Source organism: Carya illinoinensis, chromosome 3 (genome assembly GCF_018687715.1).
Source record: "Carya illinoinensis cultivar Pawnee chromosome 3, C.illinoinensisPawnee_v1, whole genome shotgun sequence".
Lineage (NCBI taxonomy): Eukaryota > Viridiplantae > Streptophyta > Magnoliopsida > Fagales > Juglandaceae > Carya > Carya illinoinensis.
In genome coordinates, this window is record NC_056754.1 from 31,258,794 (window position 1) to 31,277,064 (window position 18,271).

The 18,271-nt window shown below is 37.1% G+C and overlaps 1 protein-coding gene across 1 annotated transcript in view; it reads right to left on the bottom strand.

Moving 5' to 3' along the window:
• Positions 1 to 1,444: 1,444 nt before the first annotated feature.
• The window catches only part of LOC122304106 (phosphoenolpyruvate carboxylase 2-like), a 38,193-nt gene continuing 21,366 nt past the window's right edge, over positions 1,445 to 18,271 (bottom strand). Inside the window, exons 4-10 of the mRNA XM_043116152.1 lie at positions 11,589 to 11,811; positions 11,107 to 11,210; positions 10,845 to 10,932; positions 10,530 to 10,684; positions 7,506 to 8,504; positions 5,695 to 6,081; positions 1,445 to 1,915 (exon numbers count right to left, since the gene is read on the bottom strand). Of these exons, the coding sequence (XP_042972086.1) occupies positions 1,619 to 1,915; positions 5,695 to 6,081; positions 7,506 to 8,504; positions 10,530 to 10,684; positions 10,845 to 10,932; positions 11,107 to 11,210; positions 11,589 to 11,811 (2,253 nt within the window). The 3' untranslated portion in view covers positions 1,445 to 1,618. The remainder of the gene's footprint in view (positions 1,916 to 5,694; positions 6,082 to 7,505; positions 8,505 to 10,529; positions 10,685 to 10,844; positions 10,933 to 11,106; positions 11,211 to 11,588; positions 11,812 to 18,271) is intronic.

Below are 18,271 nucleotides of genomic sequence, written 5' to 3' on the forward strand. Positions count from 1 at the left end.
AGAGAAGAAGGAGAGGTTGAATATTTGAAAGATGGATTCATTTTTTAGCCACGGTTGGTACTGTTTCAGGGGCTTTGGGAAAGGAAGGGGGGAGGGGACAAGGGTGCCTGAGGAAGTGAAAAAGAAATTGATGTGACATAATGCTACGTTAGTTTGTGAGATCCTTTTGTATTCCTAATGTTTTTCATATTTTATAAGATGAACAACTTAAACTAGATGTAGCAAGTTCACTGTTGCTTAGTGAAAAATAGATAAAACACATTGTCTTCCTTTTTGGATGAGAAAAAACGAGGGAGGAGAGAGGTTGTGACCATTGTAGTGTGAAATAAAAGAATAAAATAAAGATATAAGAGCACTCTCATTAAAATAGCTAAACTCAAACCCAAGTTTTAGCTAATATGACATGAATTTTTCTTTGCCTATTTCATTTACATCTAATATCTACATTAGATTATCCATATATTCTTTATAGAATAAAATAATATTAATTTATTTTTTAAAAAATTAAAATTATTTAATTTTATTATATTTTACCATTCTACCGATTATTATATGTTAATTAAATTGATGCAATCAAATCATGGTAAGAAGGAAGAAAATATTTTTATTCCATTTGGCCATTCTACAGTAACTATCAAATTTGACCCACAAGACTAACTTACTGTAGCAAAAAGCAATCATTTTTACATTTGCATAATCCAATGCAACACATTTGAGACTCTATTAGCCAAACACTCTCATTGGATTTGAATTTGCATAATCCAATAAGTGCTCACCATGAAATCGAGATTTTGGTAATATGGAGCATGTGTAGATTTGTTGGTTAAGACATAAGACTATCTATCCTTGTTCATCATCTGCTTTTATTCTGTTTATGATGCTTCGATTTGTTGGAATGGATGGTTCTTTAGTAGATCCACCTGTAGTTTCTTTCATTTGTGCCGGTTTTTGTATATTTATTTCATTTCTAGTGCCTGTGGGATGGCAAACGAGCTTCCAACCAAAAAATGCAATACAATCCGCTTGCCCAATCAACAAATGACGAGGGTTGAGGGACATAGGACCGCTCTGCTCAAGCAGGGGCGGCGGGAGGGCAGCTACCCACCTGCATAGGGCTGACATCATGATAGTTCCAGACATCTAAACCGTGGAGGTATATTCTAATGTGAAATAGGAAATTTTGTTATCCTCAAATTTTATAAATTACCCTGTAATTGTTATTGAAATTCCTCCACTATGCAAATGTGTTTTATTTATTATTTGTCATACTAGAAAATTAAGCTAGTTAACCTCCGATTTTCATGAATCTACGGCCTATGAAACTTCCAACTGAATATGTATAGAAAATATATACTGGAAAGCCTAACCAAAAGTAACCAATAATATTGCACCATCACCCTCGGCTGCCTAAAATCCAGAAGCAAACAATTTCCATTCTTTAGACTGAATGAATGGGATTTTATGGGACAAGCCAAATTCCTATTTTAATTAAGGGTTATTGTGGGATGATTTATTACATGCTTGTTCAAAGTTCTGACAAACAAGTTGCATTGCATACAATATTTATATATACGAAGTGAGTTGACCAACTTTAAAGACAACATTGCAAAACCATGCCCTAACCGGTGTTCTGCATCCCAGCAGCAATACCTTTCATTGTTAAAATAAGGGTGTCTTCCAAACCTGGAGCATACTCGCTCATTGGGTTAAGCTTCACAAGCTCTGCAGCTGTCTTGCTTGATTCTGTGTATTCCTTTGACAAGTGGGGCCTCACCTTCACATGGTAGTCAGGGTCACGGATGCGTTTCAGCGTGTAGGCTTGGCAGACATTAAGAGTTGTGATGTAGGAATCACGAAGACGGAGTCTCTGCCTCAAATATGGGTCTCCTTCCAGTAGATCCTTATGCCCGGCAATCTACAAAAATTACAGGAAAGAAATTGGTTTCCACTGCATGCAGCTGTACATCATTATATCAATTAACTTTTTTAGAAGAAAAGAGAACTGTGAAAAAAGGGAGGGGGTGCTATAATGAATTGTATTCACGCAGCCAAAAAAGAATTTTATTTTTTCTTGAAGGAAACATGGATGAGGTATCCCAATTATGGGGTCCCCATCAGCTGTCATTCTTAGAATATTCTTCTATTGTAACTAACTTCTCATACACTTGCCCAAAATTACTTCTCATATACACAAGGAATGAATAGCAGAGTGCCGGATACTGAAATCAGCTTCTCTTTCCACAAACTCTCCTTCTCACTACCACCAACATGGAATCAAAGCAAGGATTTGATCATTTGCCTCTGTTAGCTTAAACTTCATTTTCTTTTTCCTTTTCTATATTTTCTAGTTTCCCTCAATTCTCATTTTCAGACCTAGATGCCCAACTGCACTGGTTCTGAAATTGTATTCCTGGTTCTGAAGTTGTTGTCAAAAGAATTGGAAGACATCATAATTGGGGTTCTTAGTGATTTGGGCTCAACAGTTTCGATTTGGGACCAGCTCGAGTCATTTTTGGATTTTGGATCAGCCTGGGTCGTTTTTGGATAAGCACATAAAAAGTTCGGATCAGAGATTCAGTCTGGTCTTACCAGCCTAAGTGCATAGTTTCCAACCTAGTTTCAACTCAAATAAACCTGATAAGCATAATGTTGACGATGACACATCTTGAACATTTTTTCTGGTTCAGGTATCCAGTGACCAATACAGATAGAATTTCTGATGGTTCATTGATTTTCGGTTGGTACAATGCCTAATGCTTTCTAGCATAGAACCCAGCATTGGGTCCACTCTATAGCATCTTAGATATGCAAAGGTCATTTGGGATCATTTGCAACGTCTATTCAGGAGTCAAGAATGTCACTTGATGTATCAATTTTAGAAACAAATACTTTGGTCTTGTGGGTGGCAATCAGAGTTTGGTGGAATATATTCTTAGGTCATGAGTGTTCTCAAGGAGAGAAACCTCTAACCCATAACTTTTCACTTACATACTGAATGGTCACGTAGATGACATCAGGTTGAAACAGCTTTTGCAGCAATGCCTCCACACTGTAGACTCGGGAAACTTTTGGTACTTGGGAATTGAGGTTGCAAGATCTTAAGCATTATGTTATGCGAGGGGAAGTAAGTACTTGACATCCTCGAGGTGATGGGATTTCTAGGTATTGGACCCATTGATACTCCCACAGTATAGCCAAGTCAGCTCACTAACAACTCCAATTCCACCTTCCTGTGGTAACCAAGCTGCTCTACACATTGTCTCCAACCCCACATCCTATGAGAACCGAGCAGATTGAGCTATATTGTTAGCATCTTGATCTCCAAAGTCTTGATTGATGATCTTGATTTTTTATCTCCTTATTCTCCTTTCATTCTTTTAAAATTCAATAACATTTACAAATCTATTGATCACAAAACTAAAAGGGCATAAGTTGAGGAAACATTAAAGACACATGTCAGGAAAATTAAAAGGCTACCAAATCTAGATAAAAATTAGTAATTTAAATAGATATATTATTTTTCATTTAATAAGTTCAATTTTAAATAAGAATTTACAGTTTAATTAGATATATATATTTTTCCTTTGACAAGCGTAACTTGTTATATGTATGTACCTATTACCTATCTAATTTCTCAAGCATCTTCTTGTATTCTATTGAGCCATGTCAACATTCTCTTAATAAATTTATCCTTTTACTATTTTCTGAGGTTTTTTTATTCTCACCTATAGTCATTTCATTAAGTTTTATTGTTTCCTTAATTATAATAGCATAACTTCCTTACTATTACAAAAGACCATTAATCCGTTCCTATTTACAGAAGACCTTTCAGTTTCTACTTTCTAAAATAATTGACCATAAATATCAATAATTTAAAAGACATGAGTTTTAAAGGTCAGAAACACCTCGTCTTCTTTTATGAGGCTCAACATTTTCGTAATTATCTTAATATTTTATTGTTCCTTAATTTTCTTACTCTCTAAATTACAACACAACCTTTCCACTTTACCTATTGTGATCATTTACTTGAGACCGTTTATTACACTTCTACTATTTTAATTTAACTAATTATCATTTGTTGCATAAAAAGCCCTTAGATTTTCAATTACCAAAAGAAGTTAAAGAACCATTGATTTCCATTTTCCACTATCCCAACGACCCTTCGGGTTCCACTTCAATTGTAATTATTACAAGAAATCAGGACTTTTTTCTTTTTAATTTGGGTTAATTTAATTAGTCCCTAGGTTTTCGCCCGTTTGCAAAGCACTCACTCAGTTTCATATTTTATTATTTACTCCTTGTTTATGAAAATTTTTGTAATTAGATCCCTCCATCCATCTTCCGTCAATTCATCTAATAGCGAGGTTGCCAACTTGCATTATTGCCCCACACCATCAATTAGAGCATGCGACGTCAACACCATAATTAAGAAAAATCTAAAATTAAGAAAAAAAAATCTAAAAAGTTATAAAAATAGATAAAAAAAAATTAAAAATAAAGGTAACTATTTCAAAAGGTGTAAATATTATTAAGAAAAGTTGAAAATATTTTTAAGAAACTTCAAAAATACTAAAAGGATAAAACAATGAAACATACAAATTAAAACTACAAAATGTTAATAATTAATTTAAAAAAGATAAAATTTAAAAAATAAGTTAAAACTATAAAACTAAAATTTATTATTTTGAAACAAAAAAGAATAAACTATAACATTATTTAAACCTAGATAACAAAAAAAAAAAAAAAAAAAAACTTAGGAACTTATGAAAACTATTTGAAAAATATGTGAATATTAATTTCGAAAAATAAAGTTAAAAATATTTATAAAAATAAAAGTATTTAAAAGGAAAAAAAAAAAAAAAAATCTAGAGGGAGGAGGGGTTTGCCCTCCCCAGAATCGGGCTGGCTCACCAGCCATCCTATGTAGCCTTAGGGAAGGGACCCCCCTCCCCGTGGGTTGCAACATGGGTCGCAGCCACGTACGGGGAGGGTATATTCCCTCCCCAATAGGTGTTTTCTTTTAAAAAAACAAATTATTTATCTTTTTTTTTTAAATTATTATTTTTTCTTTTCATATTATTATATTTTTAATAAGTGTATCACATGTTGCACTCTGAGTGGTTGCCATGTGGCAATAATGCCACTTGGCAACCTTGTCGTTAGATGACCTGACGGAAGATGGTTTGAGGGATCTAACTACAAAAATTTGCATACACAAGGAGTAAATAATAAAAAAAGGAAACTGAGTAAGTGATTTGCAAACGGACTAAAACCAGGGACTCATTTTATGATGATTTTAGGGACTTTTTCCTATTCATAGCGTTGGGGTACGAGTAGTATATATGATTCTCAAAGCACAGTTTTATCCCTATGAAACCACGTCTTCAACTATCCGATTAGAATATTATTTAACAGACAATTATCTTATGCAGCCATATCATACATCATGGATGGATGAATGAATACCAGAGACTTGGATCTGAAACCAGTGCTCTTTCCAAACATTTACTCCATGTCATTAAAACCCTAAAGTAAACAGCATCACAATATGTTTTAAAAGCAAGCATTTCTGAGTGGTATGAAAGGTGATTCGACCAAGTTAGGGTTTATGTTTTGAGCAAAAGTAAGAGCTACTGATTTATAATTTGGTGAAACTAAAGATTATTATGGCAATGGGTTTTCCGCTTAAATTACCTGGAGGAGAAGCTGCTTAGTTTCTTCATAGTTGGCTCTCAATTGCTCTCCAAATGACCACAGTTCTTTTGACACTAGGAGCTTGTCAAAGAGAGCCGCAATTCCTGGGTCTCCCTTGGCAAACACCATCTCAACTAGGTCAATTGTGACCCTGAAGAAAGGCCACTGATTATACATCTCCTGAAGTATGTGCAGATTCTTTTTGTTCTTCTCAATTATGTTCTTAAACGCTGCCCCAAATCCAAGCCACACTGGTAGATGAAACCTTGTTTGGGTCCATGCAAAGATCCAAGGAATTGCACGGAGGGATTCAATGCCGCCACTTGGCTTCCTTTTTGATGGACGACTTCCAATGTTCATCCGACCATATTCCAACTCTGGTGTTGCCTGCAGTGTTAAAGGAAGAGGATCATATAATGCAGTGAACAATCTGACAACTTTCAGGGACTTGCGAATTATTTGAGGAGCACACTATCAATAAAAAACACTGATCGTAAAAGTGGACACCTAATCCAGGTAGCTTTCAATAAAATACATCTAATAAGTAACTGAATTTTAGTGGGGTACAGCAATGGATGACAGGGAAGCATATGAGAGTGAATGTAGATGAGATTGTAACACCCCAATCCAATATTATTAGGGATGTAATATGGATAATTTTATTGGGTCGGTTTAATGGGCCATATTGGATAAGTCCACGAGCTGTTATTTATTGAGATTAGCAAGAAATTTTAATTAGGCCCACAAGTTCTAGAGTTCATTTTAAGGCTCGTCCAGATTTAGATAATGATTTTTGAAGGGTATAATAGGCCAATAATTTTAGAAGCCCAATTGAGGTTTATTAGATTATTTTGAATAGGCCATGGACCCAAAATTTATTATGATGGATAATGTAATCTTTCTATGTTCAAATGAAAATGAAGATGGTACCATGAGGTTAAGGGGTATGTTGCATTGCCAGAATGGACACATTGGTAGTGCATCCGGTATTGTCGTCCTTGTGTATGGATTCCCAACCCATGGCCACGGAAGGAATTAGAATCTTCAAGATTCGCTAAACGTAACACACGGGGATCAACAATGGATACCGACTAATGAGGAAAAGTGAAAGACAAGGCTTTTAATGCACATTTTAGGTTCATGTTCATGTTATTTACCATGTAACAATGATTTTCAAGAAATCCTATGTTTATATTATGTTTACTGTATGATGTGTTGCTTATTGAGTATTGTTAAGATATAAAATAAATAATAAAATCTACATCTTTTCATCAGTTTAAGTTTTTGGGACAGTTGGTGATTTCACAAGTATTGACTCATTTTGGTATGCTTTTATGTTTTAACCACCCTAGATGAGGATCATTTTGAGGATGGACGCGAGACGGGAGGACTTGATTTAGAGAGGCGAGATAGAGGCCTACATCATGTACAAAGCTTTTAAGTTATGATTTTTATAGTACAAGGTTTGAGAAATTTTTAATAAGTGCTTCCGTAGACTCTTTTATATTTTTAGTATTTTGATAAATAATGAATTTGATTATTTTATGGGTTCTTTTGTACCTTGCTCTTTGTTTAGAAGAAAAATTTATAAAGGCGAGGTTAGTAGCACATTGATCCCTCTATTTTCTTAAATTAGCGTTATTCATAACCCTAGGGGGACTGGGTGTTACAGAGATATCAAATTAAAAGCAGTACTGGACTAAACCGCAAGTTAGCATGGACTCATCATTCTAAATGTGGAGGGAAGTTTTATTACGAATGTTACTTCAGATATATTGTAAGAAATCAGGAAGGATTCGTAAAGAACTTACGAGGCGGAAGTATTCAACAAAACGAGGTTCCTGGAAAACTATGGAGCGGTATTCCTTTGTTGCAATAACTGCCATCTCATCCATGAGTGCACGCCATTCGGGCTTTGGTGAGATAGGTGGATGCATGCCGTGCTCAAGAGTAGCAGCTGTGAAACGTTGCAGTGTTCTAAAGCACAAGTGCTCCTCCCCAAATGACTGTTCAATGACTTCGCCTTGAACTGTCACACGAAGTGAACCATGAATGGTGTCAGGTGGCTGAGATAGTATAGCAAGATGGGTGGGTCCTCCTCCTCTACCAACTGTCCCTCCACGGCCATGAAACATTGTAAGCTTAACCCCAAATTGCTTTGACACCTTTATTAGCTCTTCTTGAGCCTTATATAATTGCCAGGCAGCAGATAGCCGGCCTGCATCTTTTCCGGAATCTGAGTACCCTATCATTACTTCTTGCTTTCCATTGATCCTATTTCTGTACCATTCTATTGAGAAGAGTCGAGCCACAGCAGCAGGAGCAGCCTCAAGATCAGCAAGCTTTTCAAACAATGGGACAACTCTTAAAGGCTTCTTCACATGACATTCCCGTTGCAAAAGCTCGACGGCAAGCACATCTGATGGAGCTGTTGCCATTGAGATTATATAGGCACCAAAGTTGTCCAGTGAAAGTTCTGAAATGACATGGAAAGTGTCCAAGACATCAGCAATTTCATCAGTTTTGGGAAGATCAGGCCCAAAAAGAGGACGCTTGCCACTGAGCTCAGACAAGAGCCATTCTTGTCTGTGTTCCTCTGACCATTCTTTATAAGACCCGATGCCCAAGTGCTTTGTGATAGCATCAATAACATCAGTGTGCCTGTCTGATTCTTGCCGGATATCAAGTTTTACAAGTGAAAGCCCAAAGGTAGAAACTTGTCTTAAGAAATCAAGAAGGCTACCATCAGCAATTGGCCGGTCACCACATGAGCAGAGTGACCTGTAACAAAGTTCAAGAGGCTCCAGGAACTACAAGGAGAAACAAAAAAATCAACACCATAGACAACGCACTTTTGAGCCAGGATAAATTACCTGGGTCTCATGTCATGTTCAAGCTATCGCAAATTTGGGGCAAAGCAAATTTGTTGAGGGATTGAAGTTATATGATATAATTACAAAAGACCTAAATGTGCCTATAGCCTTGGCCTTAAAAAAATCTCAGCAATACATTAATGATCTTGGTGGTTACTTGCATATGTCGGAAGCAATAAATCATGCACAGCAAGATGAACATAATTGCAGCTCAATCACTAATTACACAGAGAACTTGTAAATTATAGTAGAGTTAAAAAAAAAAAAAAATCTTTACTATAAAAATATAATATCCACAAGAAACTCTACTACCATGCCAAACAAGATAGATCAGAAACAAAAAATATGAAGTCATTTGAACATAGAAAGATTATCTATGTCAAGTTAAAAGCAAGCCAGCAGCAAAAATTTTCAGTTCTTCATGGCCATTGCTCAAGGAATAGGGAGGTTAAATGATGTATTTATTACAATTAGAACATAAAATTAATAAATAAGGAAAAATACTACAAGGGTTAAAAAAACTAAATAACAGAAAAGGAAAAAGAAAAAAGATTAAACACCCCTTATTTATGAGGTTTTATAAATTGTAAATATTGTTGTCAAACTGAATCATTCGAGGATGTATTCATTTAAAGCTTAACCAGCTATTCTAGGTTTTTTCCTTTTTCCTGTTAAGTAAATAAGCCATAGTTAAGTGGAAAAGTAGAAAGATCCCATGTGCTTTGCCTTTTTGGGCTTTTAGGACCTAAAATTTGGCTTATGTTGAAATCAAGGACCTTCCTCCATATTTCCGTTCTATCAGCAACAAAAAAATTAAAATTATATTCATATTCATCAAAATAAAAGATTAAAAAACAAGTTGTCATTGGCTCACAATGAGGTTCTCTCAACATGGCCAACCCAAGCTAGAGGTTGGCTGTGCTGTAATATCCCCAAATGAGTATAGGAAGGTGGTAAAATGGTATCAGAGCCAATCCTGACCATAAGTATGGGAGGCTTGAGCCATGTCACCTACAGCTGAATGGCCTGATGAGGATGTCGGGAGTTTAAGGGAGGGAGATTGTAATAAGCTATATTGAGTATGTGAGTGAATAAGATCCTACCTTGTTTGGAAGGAAGAAGTTCTTGCCCTTTATAATGATTCCAATTGTAACATTGGGCAATTTTTTTAGAATTATAGGCTCAAATATAGCTTGGGTTTTTATTGGGTTGTTATATGTTCAAACTTGAGCATGGGGATTTTACCCCTTGTGCCGTGCAAACCCAGGGACCACCCCTCATGGGATACCCCTTGCTAAATGTTTGCATGGTCCAACCCATGCGCCGGGGGGGGGGGGCGCTCAGGGATCTGTCCACCTCGCATAGATAGGCTGCATGGAGGCATGAGGAAGTCAAGTTTGTTGTAAATATGATTTCATGTTATTTTTGTTAATAATTGGATAAAAAGTAGAGCAGGGTCCTTGACTTCAACATAGTCAAAGCTAAGGTTCTAGAAGTCCCATTTAAATTCTCTGGTCTTTAAAACAAAAAGGCTGAAAGCACAGTAAGTGTATCTTTATTTTATCTATAAAGGTTGGTTAAGGTTTTTTGTCTGGTACATGACAAGTTAGAATAGACTCTATTGTCAACAAGAGATCACCATTAAAGCTAAATGCAACTGCTCAGTTAATATAACTTCCACAACCAAAATACATAAACACTAGGCAAAAAAAAAAAAACAAAAACTGCCCCCAAGTGCCTAATAACCTAAAGGCAAAGAACGTAAGTATTTGAGCACCCACTAAAGCAAAAATGTTGTGAAACCACATCAGATCACCAGAACAACATATTTCTGCAACATTAAAATGTCATTGGGAAAAAGAACCAAGTATACAGTTTTATATATCTCAAAGAAACTGGATAAAAAATCAGCTAGACTATCCTCACATCCTCAACAAGAGAAATTATTAGAATAGTAAAGACCTGCTCAATGTTAGTGAATGTTGTGTCTTCAGGAATATCAGAGATCCCATTAGCTAATAAGTGACGAGCACGCTCACGTGTGTTATACAGCTTGTCTCTTACATCACCAAGAATAACACGATATGGCTCATTTGGAGGAATTTGTTTCCAAAACTCTGCATCAATTAACCATTAAATGCTTCTGCTAATATTTGATGAGTTCAATTTACAGTAAGAGAATGAGTTTCCATAACCAAAATAATGAAAAATTGTGTTCAGATATACATTTCTATCAATGACGAAACTGCTACAAATGAAAATATTATAATTGTATACCTATGTAGTGTTTTGCATCTTTCTTTGAGGACCTGTGAAGTTCATCAGCATGAACACGAAGTTCATCACTGCAACGCCACATTGATAACTACCGAAAAGGATAAAGAAACAACATTAGATTAAGATTGTGATGATGCTCTCTACAGACTGGGTTTGGCAGTGTCTGTTTGATGCCCCGGGGGGGGGGGGGGGGGGGGGGGGGTAGCTAACAGACATTAATTGAGGAAAAACATGTTCAGGAGTGCCAGTATGGTTTAGATACCTCAAACATGAGATCCTCAATCTGGGAAAAGTACAAATTAGCTGCCATCATTCTAGCCAGTAAGCATACGTCCCTTGTAACTTCAGGAGTAACCCGGGGGTTCCCTGCAGCAAACATAAAATAGTTATAAGCAAAGCACCATGACCACGAGAGGCATGCATGCTTGAGAGAGAGAGAGAGATAATGAAATCAAATAGACAAGGAAATTTATAAACTTTAAGTACATAATGAGGAAACCTGCCAAAACAACTGTATAAAAATTTTATCTCTTCTGGCTGAGGTTGCATCATGGTAAATGATATAAGCAATTCTATACTTTTACTTTGTTTTGATAAATTCCATTCATCTTCTTCCTACCTTTTGTTTCATGTCTCTAATAGAAATAAGATGATTGTGACTAATATATTGAACTTTTTTAATGATCAAGGCAATCAGGAAACAACATGCAAGTTGCGTAAGTTCTAGTGGTCGAAGGGACGCACCATCCCGATCGCCACCCATCCAAGAAGAGAATTGAATGAGAGGAGCATTGTAAGGAACACGTTCATTGATCCCTAGGTTCTTCAAAGCTGTATCAATACGGCGTAAGAATTTTGGTACACCTTTCCAGATTGTCTCATGGAAGTAGCTCATTCCAGCCCTCATCTCATCTTGTGGAGTTGGTGGTGTCCTTCGTATTTCATCCGTACGAAATGCAGCTTGAATCTATATCATAAAAACAGAAAAAAAGTGAACATATTGTGGATAGTTATTCAAAAAATGATGCTGCACAAAATGTTTACCAGCAGTTTATGAACAGAAAATCCATTTAGATCATGAAGAATGTGAATGGTAATGGGCATTTTTCTGCTAATTAGAATGCATTTAGGTGTTTTCTTTTGTATACTTCCTGTGTACATGGGCATCGCCTATTTCATTCTTATTAATAAAATTGTCATTCTTACTTAAAAAAAATAAAATAAAATAAACTAAATAGTCATGCCATTACAGTCTTGAGTTACAAAAAATATGAAGAGAAACTCTCAGCATAACTAAGTCTTAATCCTACCACAAAATCTGACCAGTTATGTAAAGAAGAGATGAAAGGTAAGATAAGAAAGGTCTAGGAGACCAGTGATATACAAGCATGATCAGAACAGGAGGTTCCAAACATTTTGATCATGTACCCATTAGATTAAGAATATATATGCAAACGAATAACCACTAAAGTTTACACCTGAAAACTAGCAAATGAAAACGAATCTTCTGAGCAAAAGATAACATAAAACAATTATCTTTATAGAAAGGGTTAGAGTAAGAGCTTCAGATTGACAAATGATCAGCAGAAAGTAATAAAGAAGTAAGCTTACACCATATGCATAGCTTTCTATATAATTTAAACCATTAGTTATTATTTATATTTGAAGAATCAAGATATCTATATTAACTCTTTTAACTCTCTTTCTTTTGGGCTAAATAATTGAAGGAGAGGAGTGGATGAGACCAATTAAGCATAATGCAGACCCACCTCAAGATGAGAACACTTTATCGGCTAATAGTAGATAATGTATCTCAAAATACAGACAAATAAATGAGTAATGGTCCAAGTCAGTTCTTGTGTCTCCAATGTACTAGAAATTTTCAAAATACAATTGCATGTTCTTTAATGAACGAAGCGAAGAAGGGGAAGAGAAAAGCTTCAGATGAAGGAGAGAAACTAGCAATAATGATTTTAGGAAGTTCTTTTCTTTTTCAAGTCAGCAATGGACTCAAGATTTGAATACATCAAATGCATATATTAATATGGTAGATTTTAATATAAAGTTTCATAAACGTGTATTTCAGAGAGAGAGAGAAGCCTCATATGACTAAAAAAAAATAAAAGATTTCCATGGCAAATTTTGGGCACTAGGCGTCTAACTTGCTGCACAATAGCTCACCAGTCAAAGGTCGTACCCAAGCACACAAGAATTAGATAAGAGAGCCGCCTAACTAGACGGAAAAGAAAAAAGCCACCAAACTATGCCCTAAACCCACCAAGTCCTACGCCACAAAAACAAACTACCCCTCCAAAGATTATACAACACTAAAACCCTACACACTACATATTGAACTTCCCACACACCAAGGACCACCCCCCCAACAAGACAAGTAAAACCAAAATTATGGACTTCATGCCTTATCAAATGCAAGATTATCAGGTTGGAAAGACCCTTTGAAGAAGCTGAGATTTATTAGGTGATTGGTGGAATGGCTAAAGATAAAGCTCCGGGACCAGATGTTTTTTCTATGGGATTTTTCCAAGCTTGTTGGGATATTGTGAAAGATGATGTCATGCGAGTTTTTCTCGAGTTCTATTCTTTTAAGAAGTTTGAGAAATGCCTCAATGCCAATTTTCATCGCTCTCATCCCAAAGAAACATGGGGCTATGGAAGTTAAGGATTTTCTTCCTATAAGTCTTGAGAGTGGGGTTTATAAGATTATTTTGAAGGTTCTAGCAAATCATTTGAGCATGGTTATGGAACAACTTATTTCTAAGCCTCAAAAAGCCTTTGTTCGGGGAGATAAATTCTTGATATGGTTCTCATTGCCAATGAGTGCTTGGATAGTAGATTGATGGATGGAGTTCCAGGGATTCTATGCAAGCTTGACATGGAAAAGGCGTGTGATCACGTGGATTGGGAATTCCTCTTCTATATGCTTGGGAGGTGTGGCTTTGGCGAAAGGTAGATTTTGTGGATTCGGCATTGTGTCTCTACTGCTTACTTTTTAGTACTAGTTAATGGCACCCTTGCTAGATTTTTTAATAGTTCTTGTGGCCTGAGGCAAGGGGATCCGTTGTCTCCCTTTCTCTTTGTTATTGTTATGGAGGCACTTGTTCGGATGGTGGAGGCCGCTGTTGGTGGACGTCTTTTATTCGGATTCTCGGTGGGAAATGGTATAATGGTTTTATCATAACTTCTCATCTCCTTTTTGCAGATGATACTCTTCTTTTTTATGAGGCGGATTGTGGCTAGAGTCAAGCTTTAAGGGCAGTTATGTTATGCTTTGAAGCTGTGTCAGGTCTCAAGGTGAACCTTTGTATTAATAGCTTGGCAAGTTTTTTTACAACAATCTTGGTATTAAAAGCTTGGCGAGTTTTTTGGGTTGAAAAGTGGCTTCTTTGCCTATGAAATATTTGGGTCTTCCACAAATTTTTGGGCCTGTGGAAGCATATAAGAAGAGGCTGGGATACATATTCAAGAAATATCCACTATACAATGGGTAATGGATCCAAGGTCGAGTTTTGGCATGATGTATGAGGCGGCAATAGGGCACTCAAGGAAACTTATCCACAAGTTCATGGTCTGGCAAGGATGAAAGAATCCTCAATTGCAGACCTAATAATAATCTCCAATGGTATTCACCAATGGAATGTTACATTCCTCAGAGAAGCACAAGATTGAGTATTTGATATTTTTTCGGCATTCTTTGACATTGTGTATTCCACCCTTCTGTCGAGGGGAATGGAAGACAGGATTTTATGGTGCCCCTCTAAGAAAGGGATATTCACAATCTACTCTTTCTACCAAACCTTGACCATGCACAACACAAATCCATTTTCCATGGAAAAGCATTTGGAAGACAAAGGCAGCTCTAAAGGCATCATTTTTTGTATGGGCGACTTCTTTGGGGAAGATCCTCACTCTAGATAACTACTTCGAATTATAGTAATTGATTGGTGTTATATGTGCAAGAAGAGTGTAGATGCTACTTCATTGTGAGATTGCTTTTGTGGAACGAAGTCTTTAATTGGTTGGGACTAGCTTTGGTGATGCTGAGAAGGGTAAGTGACCTCCTCACTTCTTGAAGAGGCATCCAGGGCAACTCTCAAATTGCATCCATATGGAAGTTGGTCCCAATACGCATATGGTGGTGCATTTGGAGGGAAAAGAATGCAAGAAGCTTTGAAGATCAAAAGCGGACAATGGATGAAATTAGAAACTTATTTTTTAATACTTTACTCCATTGGTCAATTGTAATTGATTTTCATGGCATGACTTTTCATGAATTCCTTGTATCACTAAACTAGAAAGTTTAGGTGTTGCTCTTGTATATTCCCGTATGGACTCTTGTGTATTCTTTTGATCAATAAAACTTTGTTTATAGATCAAAAAAAATATTTGGGTCTTCTGTTGGGGGCGACTTTTAAGGCTAAAGCCATTTGGGATGGGGTTGTTGAGAAAGTTGAGAAAAGGTTGGTTGGGTGGAAACAGATGTATTTATCGAAAGGGGGTAGACTCACGTTAATTAAGAGTACCCTATCCAACCTCCCCACTTAATTTTATCCTTATTCCCTTTGCCTGCAGGGGTGGCTAATAGGCTTGAGAACTTATTTTGGGCTTTCTTGTGGGGTGGAGTGGGGGAGGAAACTAAGTTACATCTTGTTAATTGGAATAAAGTTTGTTCTCTGATTTCCAATGGAGGCTTAGGGGTTCGTAACTTGACGACATTCAATAAAGCCCTATTAGGAAAATAAACGAGAGGCAAATTAAAGTTTGGTATTGCAAGGATTATTAGCAAGCTAGATATGGAAAATGCATATAATCATGTAAACTAGGACTTCCTTCTTTATTTGTTGAAGAGATGCGGCTTTAGGGAGAAATGGTGTACATGGATTAGATGGTGCATTTCAAAGGCAAGATTCTCAATTCTGATCAATGGCAGCCCAAAGGGTTTCTTCAACAGCTCTCAAGGCCTAAGACATGGAGATCCCCTATCCCCACTTCTTTTTGTTGTCATCATGGAGGCCCTAAGTAGGATGTCATCAGTTGTGGTTAGAAACGGTTTTATGACTGGATTTTCAATAGGTGATCCGAATAGGGGCCTTATCTCGATTTTCAATTTACAATTTGTAGATGACACACTAATTTTTTGTGAGGTAGAGCAAGACCAGCTTAGGGCAATGAAGGCGCTTCTTCTATGCTTCGATGCAACGTTAGGTTTGAGAGTGAAATTCGATAAATCAGAGTTAGTGCAAGTTGGGAGCATCAATACTACTCGGCAATTGGCCAACACACTTGGGTGTAAGTCACATCTTTTCCTATGACATAATTGGGATTGTCGTTGGGGGGCTGCCTCACAGGCCTTATCTAGTTAGGATACAGTTATTAAGAAGACAGAATGAAAATTGGCAGGGTCAAAGAGATTGTACTTGTCGAAAGGAGTTTGGGTGACTCTAATCAAGAGACTCTCTCTAACTTACTGACTTATTTTTTGTCCTTATGTCCAATTCCAATTTGCATGGCGACACGGATTGAAAATCTCTATCATGATTTCTTATGGAGTGGGATGGGGGATGTATTCAAGTTTCATCTAGTCAATTGGGATAAGGTCTGCAAACAAATTCCTTTAGGTGAGTTGGGGATAAAGAACTTGAGAAAGTTTAATCAAGCCCTGCTTGGGAAATGACTTCGGAGATACAATATGGAACCAGAAGCCCTCTGGAAACTAGTGGTTGATTGCAAACATGACAGCTTTTGGGGGGTTGGTGTACAAGAGAGGGGAATGGGTCCTATGGTGTGGGGGTTTGGAAGCACATAAGACGAGGGTGGGGGAGGATACTCGTACAAAATTTTGAAGGGACATTTGGTGTGGGGAGGAGGCTCTAAAGGACTATTTCCCATCCATTTCCTGAGTGGCATGTGATCAAGAAGCTTTGGTGGTGGACCTCATGGTTCGTTCAGGAGAACAAGTCCAATGGAATGTCACCTTTAGTAGAGCAGCCCAAGATTGGGAAATAGACAATTTCAAGGCTTTTTTCAGCCTAGTGTATTCTATGAAGCTAGATGGACAACGAGCTAATAAGTTGTGGTAGACACTTGCAGGTAAGGGTACTTTATCAGTTCACTCCTACTATAAGTGTCTTACACTTCTACCAAATACTCATTTCCCATGGAGAAGACTGTGGAGGAATAAGGTGCCTCCCAAAGCACTCTTCTTCACTTGGATAGTGGCCCTACATAAGATTTTGACAATCGATAATCTGTGAAAGTGCCAAGTAATTATTTCAAATTGGTGTTGTATGTGTAAGAAAGCTGGCGAGACAGTGGATCATCTATTGGTACATTGTGAGACAACTAGAGTCGTGTGGAGCAAAGTGTTCAATCGAATAGAGTTAAACTGGGTGATGCTTGCTATAGTGGTTGAGTTATTGGCCAGATGGAAAATTCCAAGTGGTGCTCCATAAATCAAAGCTATGTGGAAGATGATCTCTATATGCATTATGTGGTGCATATGGCGAGAGTGTAACAAACGAACATTTGAAGATAAGGAGTGGATACTAAAGGAGTTTCAATTTTTATTTTTCTGTGCTTTATTTCTTCGGTCTATAGCTATAGATTTTAATGGCCTAAATTTACAAGATTTTCTTGTTTCCTCTATAGTGACCTGGATAAGTTTTATCTCTTGTATACTACTATCTTGTGTACTTGGGCTATGCTTATCCTTATTAATACTACTGTTTACATAAAATAAAAATAAAAAAAAGAATTGGGAGAAGACTCTCTATCCTTAAGGGAGTAACTTGCTTCAATGGCTTTAAACAAGGCTTCAAGGGACTCCTCCTCAACATCACACGCAAGTGACACCACTTGATGGATATCCTTCAGAGTCTTCAAGACCAGGGTGAAGACGGCTGCTCAATGGGAGAGGATCCTCTTCAGAGAACATTGCCAAGTCCAAACTAGAGTAAGAAGCTAAAACTCCCCACTCCACCCCTTTCAAAACCAAATCCATCCTTGTAGTAACCAAGTTTGCTAAATCCCTAACTTTTGCCTTGGCTCCGCAGGTGGTTTAGCCACAATAGTCTTGTTGGCATTATTTGAAGCAAATGAATGAACGGGCATTTGAAGAATGCTAACAGAATCTGTTACCTCAAACTTACCGAATTACACCCATTGGAAAATCTGTCCTCTAGACTGTGGCTTTGATGGTTCCTTGACACGGTGACTAAACTCTCTAAATCATGGCCCATACCCAATCCTAATTTATTATCTACTCTTTCTATGGTGGAGGAGAGGGTAACCCATTGCAATAGTCTTGCAAGATTGAGGTTTTAACACTTAGGGCAGCCCACAACGACAGAGATAGGTAACAGAGTTTAATCACCTTCTGAACCACATCCTGTAAACCATTGTTACTTGAA